General features: G+C 41.4%; 1 protein-coding gene across 1 annotated transcript in view; it reads right to left on the reverse strand.

Annotated features, from left to right (window-relative positions):
* Positions 1–9,719: 9,719 nt before the first annotated feature.
* The window catches only part of Tmc2 (transmembrane channel like 2), a 70,637-nt gene continuing 68,352 nt past the window's right edge, over positions 9,720–12,004 (reverse strand). The window contains exon 20 of the mRNA XM_074074465.1: positions 9,720–11,462. Coding sequence (XP_073930566.1) covers positions 11,242–11,462 — 221 coding nt within the window. The 3' untranslated portion in view covers positions 9,720–11,241. The remainder of the gene's footprint in view (positions 11,463–12,004) is intronic.

Below are 12,004 nucleotides of genomic sequence, written 5' to 3' on the forward strand. Positions count from 1 at the left end.
TTGTGCCTGCCTGAGCCATGCCTTTAGCCTAGGCACCTTTTTATTTTATAATTGATTGGCTGGGGGTTTTGTGGCGCCAATGAGGATTGAACATAGGGCCTCACACTTACTAGGCAGGCACTCAACTGATTGAGCCAAGCTCTTTTTTTTGTGATGAGTTTTTCCAAAATAGGATCTCCCAAACTATTTGCCAGGGGCTGGCTTTCAACCTCTGGCTTTCAGAGATCCTCCTAATCTCTGCCTCTTCAATAGCTAGGATTACAGGTGTGAGCAGCCTGTAAAGCCTCCGTAGTTTTTGTTGTTTTTTTGTTTATTTGTGGTTACTGGGAATTGACCCCAAGGCCTCTGGATGCTAGCAAGCACTCTACCACCAAGCTGTCTCCCCAACCCGCTTTTTGTCCCTTTGTCGATAAACATTTCATATTACCTATTCTCAGTTGAGTCCTAGTTCTCCCGTCACCTCTTATAGAAACTGTGAACACCTCTTTGTTTTATACACATTCCCATTACTTCAGCCATTAACACACATATGAAGACACTTCTTTCTAAATACACATGGTAAAACAGTTACTTATTTTTCAACTTCCAGTGGCAGTAAATGGATATTGCCACTGATGAAATGTGGGAAAGTGGAAAACACATTCAGAGGGTACGCTTGCTAATTGATATCTGAATCATTTCTGATTTTAACAGTCTTGTTAAGGTAAGAGTCTTCTCTTCCTTGGCTTTTTTCAAAATGGCAGTGGGGTTTTATGAGAGCACTGTGATAGCCTAGTGACATTTGTGCTTAGGTTCTAGTATTTCATTCTAGGAGTCATTAATCCCTTTGTGACATGGCTGCTTTGGGTTATCCCCTGGCCCTGTGCACCCTGTCCTCTGAAATGCACTGATCCCAGTCAGATACCAGTATTTCTGAGCATTGGGCCTCTATTGGTTCCAAGCTGTTTGGTGTCTTCATTGAGGCTTGTATGGTCTTTGGGAGTGCCACCAGTACATAATGAGAACCAGGCTCATTACCACAGGCACTTTCTGCACTTTGAATGCCATACAGGTTGTGTGTCCTTTATCTGAAATGCTTGGAAGGACCAGAAGTGGTTCAGATTTCAGATTTTTATTTGGGAGTATTTGCATACATATAGTGAGATATCCAGGGGACAGGGCACAAGTCTAAACACGAAATTTTTGAGGCAGGGTTTCCCTATAAAGTCCAGGCTGGGCTTGAATTTGAGATCCTTCTGCTTCAGTTTCCCTAGTAGCATTGAACTACAGGTACCTGTCACTATGCCTGGTAATTTTTACATTTTTAAAGTGTTGTACAAAAGAAAAAAATGACGATGTATATGTAACAGAGAGTATGTGGTACACGAATCCAAAATACATACTACCTTCCCTTTAAGGGAAAAGGATTGTGGACCCTGTTCTGGAGATGGGTAGGCTTGTCAGAGGAGCAGGACAGAAATGGCAGCATGGTACTTATAAAAGTGAAAAATTCATTGAAGTTGAGAAGAAGTACAAGTCAGGCACTGAAGAAGAAAGTATCAGTGAACTGAAAGATATATCCAAATAATTTACTCAGCATGCAACAGAGACAGGAGGTGAAAGATTAGGAGATAAAGAATGGGAGGTGAAAGGGTCTAACATCTGCCTTGAAACCCCAGAAGGTAGGAAGAAGAAGAGAGGAATAATAGTGAAGCTATGATGAATGCAGCTTTCCCAGTGCTGATGAAAAGTATGGATCCAAAGGCACAGGAATTTTAATTTTCAAATAAAAAGAAATCCACATTTATACCCATTATGATGAAACAGCAAAACACCAAACCAAAGAGAGGATCTTGAAAGCATATTTATAATTACTGATTCAGATTTATAATGGCGGTAGAATTATTCAGGTGTGAGAAACCTTGGGAGGGCAGTTTTGTTAGTTATACTCTTCTGGGAATTTGTTCATTTCACCTGTGCTTTCACATTTTTTGGTATAGATTTGGATTGAATGTTTTTTATCCCTCTGCAGCATCTGTAGTGATGAGATTTTTTTTTACTTCTAATATTTACTTACTTTTGCTTTTTTTCTTTTTGTCAGTACTGGGTTTGAACTCATAGTCTCACGCTATACCATTTGAGCCACATCGCTAGCCCTGTTTTGTGTTGGGTATTTTTCTAGATAGAGTCTCTTGAGTTATTTGCCCAGATGGCTTCAAACCTCGATGCTCCTGATCTCTGCCTCCTGCGTAGCTTGGATTTTAGGTGTGGGCCATTGGCACCCTCTGTATTTTTGTGTTTTTCTTAATTTCATCGACCTTGTAGCATGTTGGTCTAGCAAGCACAAACTGAGTTCATCCCCCCAGTAACACACACACACACACACACACACACACACACACACACACAACTTCATCAGCCTTGTTAGAATATTAATTTTATCAACCTTTTCAAAAAAAGAACTTTTGATTTTGTTGATCCTCTGTACTATGTTTATTTCCTTTTTAGTTAACTTCCTTTTTATTATGTTATGATTTGGAAATTTTGGGGGCAGTACTGAGATTTGAACTCAGGGCCTCATATTTGTTAGGCAGGCAGTCTACCACTTCAGCCATGTTCCTAGCCCTTCTGTGCTTTAGTTATTTTTTAGGAAGGGTCTCACATTTTTACCCTGAGCTGGCCTCAGACTGTAGTCCTCCTCCTTATGGCCTTTCCAAAGCTGGAATGACAGGCACACATCACCGTTCCTGGCTTATTGATTGAGATAGGGTCTCACTAACTTTTTGCCCTGGCTGGTCTCAAACTGCAGTCCTTCTGCTCTCTGCCTCCCAAGTAACTGGGATTACAAGCATCCTGTTTGGATCTTAAATGTCCCCCAAAGGAATGTATGCTAAAGACTTGGTTGCCAGCTTGTGGTACTACTGGGAGATGATGTAACCCTTAGGAGGTGGGACCTAGTGAAAGCAAGTTAAGTCATTGAGGATGTGCCTCTGAAGGGGATATTGAGACACTGGCTCCTTTCTCTTTGGTACCTAGCTGCCATGAGGTGAGCAGCTTTGTTCCACTGTGCACTCCCTCCCATCACGTTCTGCTTCAGTACAAGCCCCAGAGCAACAGAGCCAAGTGGCTATGGACAGGAGCTTCTGAAACTGTGAGCCAGAATAAAGCTTTCTTCCTTATAAGTTGATTACCTTAGATATTTTGTCATAGTAATAAAAGATTAACACATCATTTCCTTTGGGTTTGATTTTTCTGTTTAATTCCTTAATATGGGTGTTTGGCTCAATACCTTATTTATTTATTTATTTATTTGTGGTACTGGGAACTTGAACTCAGGGCCTTCACCTTGAGTCACTCCACCAGCCCTATTTTTTTGTGAATGGTTTTTCGAGATAGGGTCTCATGGAACTATTTGCCCCGGCTAGCTTCGAACCATGATCCTCCTGATCTCTGCCTCCTGAGTAGCTGGGATTACAGGCATGAGCCACCAGTGCCCAGCTAACTTTATCTTCTTAAGTATATGTTAACTATGTGCTTTGCTGTGTTCTATATACTTTGATAAGCAGTATTTTCATTATACCTCAATTCCGAGTTATTCTAGTTTTATGATTGTGGCTTTAGATAAGTGTTAGAGGTAGATGTCCTCCTTTCTTCTTTTATCTTTGTCCTTCCTTGTCCTTAGCATATCCTCCTCTTTGAACAACCCTTGCCATCCATAGCTGTTAACACCTGATCTTGCACAGAAAGAACACTATTTACCTTTGAATGAAGAGTTAAGATGCTGTTGACCAAAACAATTTTGGAGTACCAAAGCTGGTGAGCTTCCTAATCTCAGACAACTATCAACTCCCATCAACTTCAGCTCAGTTCTTTTAAGTGTGAGCTGGCCTTGACAGCTGACATCCCTACAAGTACATTAGGCTCAGGGGACTCTTTTTTTTTTCGTGGTACTAGGGTTTGAACTCAGGGCCTATACCTTGAGCCACTCCACCAGTCCTTTTCTGTGATGGGTTTTTTTCAAGATAGTGTCTTGTGAACTATTTGCCCGGCTGACTTTGAACCACGATTCTCCTAATCTCTGCCTCTGAGTAGATGGGATTACAGGGATGAGCCACCTGTGCCTGGCTTCAGGGGACGCATTTTACTTTGCAGATACCTCAGAGACATGAAGATTGGCGTGATGGTGGGTGGTAAAAGCAGTGAGCCAAGAAATGAGTCCAAAGCCACAGTTCATCTTCTAAGAATCCAACTAAGCAATCTAGCAGGTATTTCTTGAACTCATGAGAACAGATATTTTGAAGCTAGAGGGTAACTTGGAGACTGATCCAGCATCTTTTTCCTTTACAGATGAAGAACCAGCTATCAAATTTTCTTGGTATTTAAGAATCTATGGAATCAGTCAATCCTTCTATGCATTAAAAAAAGTTTGTCTGCTGCATACCAGGTGTCTTTGTAGTTGCTGGGAATACAGTAGTAAACAAAACCAAATCCCTGCCATCATGAAATTTACATTCTAGCAGTGACAGTAAATAAAGTAAACCTGTAGCACATCAGATGCTGGTAAGTGTTAGGAAATAGTGCATTGTTTGTTTCACAGAGGTCCTTGGTGAAAGCATTTGAGTGGAGGACATAAGGAAACAAGTGAACCATGCAGAAAACCAGGAGAATAATAAAAACAATGTAGTCATGAACACATGATCTCTGTCTTTAGAAACTTACAGTCATGGGAGACTGATCGTAATCCAGGACTCAAATATAATGGAGGCTGACTGGAAGAAGTATGGCTTAGTTCCTGAGGTAGACTTCATGGTTAGAGGGATTTTAGGACAACTTGTAGGTCATTTGAAGATGGAGGGATGGAGAAAGTGGAAGCAAAAGGGAAACAAGAACCTGCCAAAGGTGTAAAATTTAACTTGATGGGTAGTTAGACAAAAGACTAAAGGATCTAGACTAGAAGAAATTTTTGAATAAAAGGATGAATGGTTTGGGTCCTCCGAAATTCTTGATTCTCCATGAAGCAGTTTTATTGGAGACTAATTTGGAGGTGATTGATGGGCAAGACAGTTGTCTAGAGTTCCTTCTGAGAATATGTCCTATATGGGCAGCAGTTCTGAGTGGAGGCTTTGGTTTTCCCAGGTGTGTTCAGGTTCAAGCTTAAAGCCATGTGGCTCTTGGGCCTTTTCTTTTTCTGTGTAGATAAGACTGCTTACCCTTTGGAAAGGAGAATGCACTAAACAAATGACCTTTGTCATTTGTCATTTGTCCCAGTCTACTGCTGACTATGTCATTTTGGTATAAATTAAACTAGGCTTTTTATTTAGGGCAGCAGTAATGGGGATCTGTGGAAATAATCCAGTCAATCTCACAGTTTCAGGAAGAGAAACTGCAGGAAACCTCCACAAGATGGTGACACTTTACACTCAGTTTGTGAGTGAGAAAATCCTCACTTCAAATTTGAAAGGGCTTCTAGTAATTCCTGGGTCCTTTACTCAAACATGGAAAGAAGTTCCACGCTATTCTTTGGTAAAAAGTTACATATACATGCAGCATCTCTTTCCATATACACAGAAAAATGAGAAGCATTTTGAGGTAATTTAACCCAGTGGTCCTTAATTTTTTTTGGCAATGATGACTTCTGAAGCCCAGACATTGGTTGGGACTATAGGTTAATTGTTTCGTTCAGGCCCAGGGACATTGATCTTATCCATACCTGCGATAATATCTGTTTTTTACTGAATACTTAGCACAATGTGAAGTATTTATTGACCACTTAGCATGTCAATTTGTTAAATCATCATAATTTGGAAATTGAGTGAGTGTCCGCCCCCCCCACCCCCTGCCTTCAGTACTGGGGATTTAACTCAAGGCCTTGTATCTAGAGTGCTCTGCCACTTGAGCAGTATCCCCAGTCCTTTTTTTTTTTAGTTTGTTTTTCAGTTAGAATCGTGTGCTAACTTGATCTGGGCTGGGCTTGAACTGGTCTCTTACCTCTCCCTTCTGAATAGTGGGATTTCAGGCATGTGCCAACATGTGTGAATTATTTCTGAGATAGAGTCTTGATAATTTTCCCTGGGCTGGCTTTAAACTGGGATCCTCCTGTCTCCACCTCCTGAGTAACTGGGATTACAGGCATGTCTGGCTTGGAAACTGGGTTTCCTAGACATGATTCAGTGATAGATATATGGCTATGATCTATATTGTCTCATCTTCCCCTTGGGCCTTTCTTCACATTTCCTAAGCTTACTGCATCAAGGAATATATTGTCTGGCACAACACTGCAGATGGCTTCCCTAAAAGCAATCCTCAGCATTCAAAAAAGAAGCCCAATTTAGAACATTTGATGGCACTCATACCTGGTGATTTTACTTTTGAAGATTACATTTTAGTTTTTATTCTTAGGAACCAAAATGAATAAAGTCCCAACCCAACCATATCTTTAGGTTTTAAAGGTATATCTTGGGAATAGCATGTGGGATTTAAAAACTATCCATCAGAATCTTCATCTTCTATTTATTTTGATTCATGAAATATCTTGATTGATTTCTGTCACCTCACGTGCTATATATTTGTTGTGCTATTTCTATTTCTTTGTCTTTTTCTTTCTCTCTTGGAGACACTATCAACCAAAGGTCACTCTAAATTAAGATTTCCATTTGAGATTTTTTTGGAAAGTACATATGAGAATTTAGATCCTCAGTATGAGGGCTGCCTTGTCAGTAGAACTTCTCAAAGGGAACTTTTTCTCCTCTTTCTGCCAAGGTCAAGAGACAGATGTCCTTTTTGCATGGCAAATTTCTTAAAATCCCTTATAGAGCAAGAGGAACTTGGCTTCTCAGCTTTGGACAGGGCTGGATGAGCACTTCAGAGCAAGGCTCATCGGCATAGTGGATTCTGTTGGTATCCTACCCTGATGAGTGGCTGATGCATCCACTCCCAGTTTGTGTGAGTAGAGGTGGAGGTCAGGTGTTTCCCTTGATTTTCATCAAAAGCCTGTTCCTACTTCCTGTGCGATTCTATGTATAATAGAGCTCTTTGTGGAAATTGATCTCTTAGATTATTAGAAGTGAAAAGATTGAGCTACAAAAATAACCCCCAGCACATGAAATTCAGTTTCTGCTTCATTTCCTTCCAGGAAGGGATGCACCTGTTAAGTAGCAGTTAAATATAAGTGGTGAGCCAAGGAAATGCAAAGGAATTTTGATCCTAGCAACATACTGATCTTGAGGACCAAATCTGCTACACAAAAGTTACATATATCATCCTGTCTGATTATAAAAAAAAGAATGTAAAGGCTGCCAAAGCATACCACTAGGCTCAAACCAGTTTAAGTGAACAAAAGTTACCTTGGTCATTTTAATGTAATTGCAGACACTCCCCCACCCCCACCATTGATTTTTCTTAGGTGGTCATGAGTAATTGCATGTGATTATTGGGGTATGTAATTCTTTCATATCTTTTATGTCAGTCACTCCCTGTAAGCAGTCTTGGGGAGGGACTTGATGCTCCAAGCTCCTTATGGTTCAATGAAAGCCTATGCTGGGGTAGAAATGATCATTGTTCTTGATCTTTGTTTTTGAGATGGCCCACTTTCACCTCTGAAAGTGTCTTTCATTCTAATAAACTGTACTCTTCACTATTTTGCTTCACTGCTTACTTGAAATCTCTCACCGGAAGCAAAAATCAAGATAGCTTCTTTACACACACACCAACTAGGGTAATAACAGTAAGACTTAGGTTATATTTGTTTGGATAAATTGTTAAATAGACTTTCTAGTTCAAACCAATCACTCTTAGGAGAGTGTAAAGAAAGAAGGAGAGGTGCAAGGAAGGAAGGGGTTTTCGTTTTCATGCCTGATGGCCCCTTAGGCTGAACTGGGCTTTTTAAGGGTCTCATTATGTAGCTATGCAGCCTAGTCTGGCCTTGAACTTTTGGTCCTCCTGCCTCCACCTCCATGTGCTACCACACCCATCTATAAATTTTAAGATGGAATGAATTAAGAGGTCAAACCCAAGAACGTAGAGATGATAGCAACAGTTGGTCTGTTTTCCAAAACATGTCGCAGTTACAAAGCCACATCATATCACCCATCCTCTCATACTGATGCCTTCTTCTTCTACCATAGCTCATTACAAATTTTTTTTTTGTAGCATAAGGGTTCTTGAAGCCACTGTAACTAATTGTCTGGTGGATTTTTCTAAAAAAAAAAAATGTTTTAAAGTTTTCTTTTTTTGGTAGAACTGGAGTTTGAACTCAGAGCTTTGTGTTTGCAAACCAGGAGCTGTACCACTTGAGCCACATCTCAGTTCATTTTGCTCTGGTTATTTTTTGGAGATGGAGTCTCGTGAACTATTTGTCCCAGCTGGCTTTGAAAATTAATCTTCCCTATCTCAGTCTCCGAATAGCCAGGATTACAAGCATGAGCCGCTGACACCTGGCTAGATTTTTCTTGACAGAGGTTTTGCAACTATTTCAGTCAAAATTTCTTTTAAAATGTGTCTGCAAATCCTTTGGTAACCTTCATTTTGTGAAGCGAAGCCTAATTGCCTCCCTCTGAGTGTGAGCTAGACTTAGTGACTCATTTCTAATGAATAGAAAGTAGTGGAATTGATGTTGTGATTTGAGATTAGGTCATAAAAGGTATTGTGGTTCTTTCTTGCTCTCCCTCTTAGATCACTTGCTCTGGGGGAAACCAGTGCCTTATTGTGAGGACATCTAAACAGCTGTGAAAACTTTATTAAACAAAATGGAGTCATTCCAGTTATGCTCTACTAAAATGGAGTTGAGGGACCATGGAAAAGAAAGGGAAACACTCAGGTCACTGATGCCTGTAGGAACTACCTCACAAAATTAATCCAATGAAACAGCCTGTCCTATCTTGAAGACTATTTTTACTTGGCAACTGACACTGTAACTATGACTTTAAGATTAGCTTTACATCATAACTCCTGCCACTTGGTAATCAGTGCTTCCAGCTTCTCCAAGTACCAAAAACGCCAGTGAAGTTTCTTTTACAATACCTTGCATAGGTTTCTCTGTTCTAAGAAAACCCCCAACCTTTCCTTTATTTTCCAGATGTATCACAGTCTACCTGGCCTGTGCAGGTTGTGTCCCAGATTGCAATCCTATTCTTGTTTATTCCCAAATAAAATTTCTTTTATTGGAGATTTGCCACCATCTTTTTATTTGACTTTGACACAGCAATATGGAGTGGTCCACAGGGAGGGACAGTAACCAAGGTCTCCTGTCAATAGCCAACAAGGAACTGGCTTCTGCCAGTAGTCATGGCGTGAGACATTTTGGGAATGTTATCTTTCAGCTCCAGTTGAGCCTTCCAATGATTGGAGCCCAACTGAGAATTTGCCTGCAGAATCCAGAATCAGAAATAACCAGCTAAACCACTCCTGAATTTTGACCCACAGAAACTATGTAATCATAATAAATATTTATTATTTTTAGCTGTCACATTTTGGGGATAATTTGGTATACAGCAATAGATAACAAATATATTCCCTCATATGAAGTTATGCTTCATCAGAACAGGTGATTTGTTGAATTTGCAGTGAGTGTTTCGTTGTATTGATAAACATCCAAGGCCTAATGATAATCACTGGGAGGCCGATGGCTCAGGTTACCCTAATCTTGTTCCCTTTGCCAGGCTGACATACCTAGATAAGATAATGTTGAAGGCCAGGTGCTGGATGGTGGCTGTTTACACCTTTCAGTGATGATTAGTTGGATTAGAGTGCCTGGATTACTGGGTTGAGGTCTCAGGTAGGTAAATTTACAGCCAGGTATTTGCTTCCAGAAGGTAGCATGTGACACTCAGGCAGTGTTGGATCTGGGGGCTCTCTGTGATGCATGCATCACCACATTTTCATTTTCCCTGATGGGCTGGGGTGAAGTAATTTGTCTTGGTTATACGGCCCCATTCCCACTGCATCGCAGATTTTGTGTGAAGTTTTGACTCTGGATTGGGAAGGGGAAGGAACTGGAAAGGACTTGGAAATTATTTTAATTTTATAGCTTATGAAATGTCTGTAAAATCTTCTTTCCACCAGGACTTTGCCTGAATTCCAGGGTGTGGCAGATAGCCTTGAGAGCTCCTGGAAACCTGGTTTTGTGGTGGCTGTGATGTAGGGGTACCTGTCTGAGGGAGAAAACTCTCTTTAGAATGCTCAAAGGCGTGGTGTGAGATGGTTCCTTGGTCGTGCAACCCCACTGCTCAGTGCACAGAAAGATGAAAGAAAGTAACTGTCTGCAAGATTTAGGGCTGTTGAAGACTTCTAAACTGTGACTTCTACTCTTTACTGGCCAAATCTTCTTAATAGTCTGGTCTCCCTGACTTGTGCCCAGTAGAAGACAATCTGCGTAGAACCACAGTATGACCCTAAGTGGACATATCACTGGAGACAAGAGACTAGAGACATTGTACCCTTTGCAAAACTCTTCAATGAAACTGTCCTCAAGGTCCCTTATGCAGTAAGCAGGTTATCAAATTCCTTTTAGAACTTGGGGCATGAGATATTTTTCTGTTCTGAGCAATCTTTAGATTTCCTTCAGTTAGACTGGCAGAACTGTTACCTACTTGCCCTTTGCCTTGCTGCTAGGAGGCTCCAGTACATTTTTGTGCTTAATTGGCATTAGTTTCCCTCAGCTTGGGTGCTGGAGTATCACTAATCTTCCTGTTCACTGTGAATGGACTTTGGATCATTTACAGTTATTTTATTTATTTATTTATTTTTGTGGTGCTGGGGTTTGAACTCAGGGCCTCATGCTTGCTAGGCAGGCATTCTACTACTTGAGCTACTCCACCAGCTGCTACCTTTATTTTCATTGCTTCTTGAACCTTCTGTTTAAAACACCTCATCTCCTTTGGGCAGAGGTGATGGTCAGAAAAGTAGGCCCCTCTGCATCATCCTTCAGTTTAGTGGGACCCAACAAGTGCACCATGGAAAGAGTCTATAGTCTTATCAGTGGGGTCTTCATGGTCTTGCCCCCTCCTTCCTAAGTCTGGAGCTAAGGGAAACTATTGGCATGTGAGGTCCACAGCTGTCTGAAGCAAGATATTGGGAAGGTCAGTTAGTGCAGGGAAGGTTCCAGAATTCCTCCCCCCCAAAAAGATAGGGAAAGCCATTGTCCTTCCCTTCTGGTAGCCAACAAGGACCTGAGACTAAGTAATCAAAGTTCTCATATTAAACTAGAGGAGAGAGAACACCATTTGAGATTATCCCGAGGACCTAGGCTCCCGTGAGTCCTAGCCATCAGTGGGGAGGCCTCTGAGCACTCTTTCTGGAGGCTGATCTCCGGGGGGGATGAGTCTGAGACTGGGATTGGCCAGAATCCTGTTTGACTGCCAGGGGTCTAGATCCAGGGCGGTGCTGGGAGGCAGACTTCTGGATCCTGCTGGCAGAACTGGAAGTCCCAGGGCCCTGTGCTTTCTTGTCCAGAGTTTGGCTTTGGCTGGTGGAATGAGGTGTGGGCTCTGGAAAAAGAAGATAAGAATGAGGATGTGAGAGATTTTATATAGCTTGAATTTGGAGCTTTGCAATATATATAGACTTTAGTCCCATTTGGTGATGAGAGCTCAGACCCTCCGGGGTCTGGGGCCACCATGCCTACCATTTGCATGAACAGATCTGTTAGAGGAATGTGGTCTGCTGGCTGGGGAGTAAGACTTTGAACTCTGGCCTACGCTAGAGCTCTTATCCTAGATTTATAGATGATAAAATCAGAACAATAACAGCTTCTCAGGGTCAAAGAAAATGATCGAGAGGAAAGGGTTGTGCAGACTATTTGAAATCAGATACAGTTTCCAGCTCTTTCATGTACATGTTTTTTCCCCTTCCTCAAACTCCAAGCTAGGGACAGTGATTGGCCTATTTTTCACCAAACCTAGTTCCTCTTCTTTTGAGACTAATTCTCCCTTGTGGATGGGTGTGCCCATGACAGAGTCGCAGGCTTTGATGTGCACCACTTCCAGCTGTGTCCTCTAGGCTCCCCACCTTGTACAAACTGGATGCAGGC

Source organism: Castor canadensis, chromosome 5 (genome assembly GCF_047511655.1).
Source record: "Castor canadensis chromosome 5, mCasCan1.hap1v2, whole genome shotgun sequence".
NCBI classification, from domain to species: Eukaryota; Metazoa; Chordata; class Mammalia; order Rodentia; family Castoridae; genus Castor; species Castor canadensis.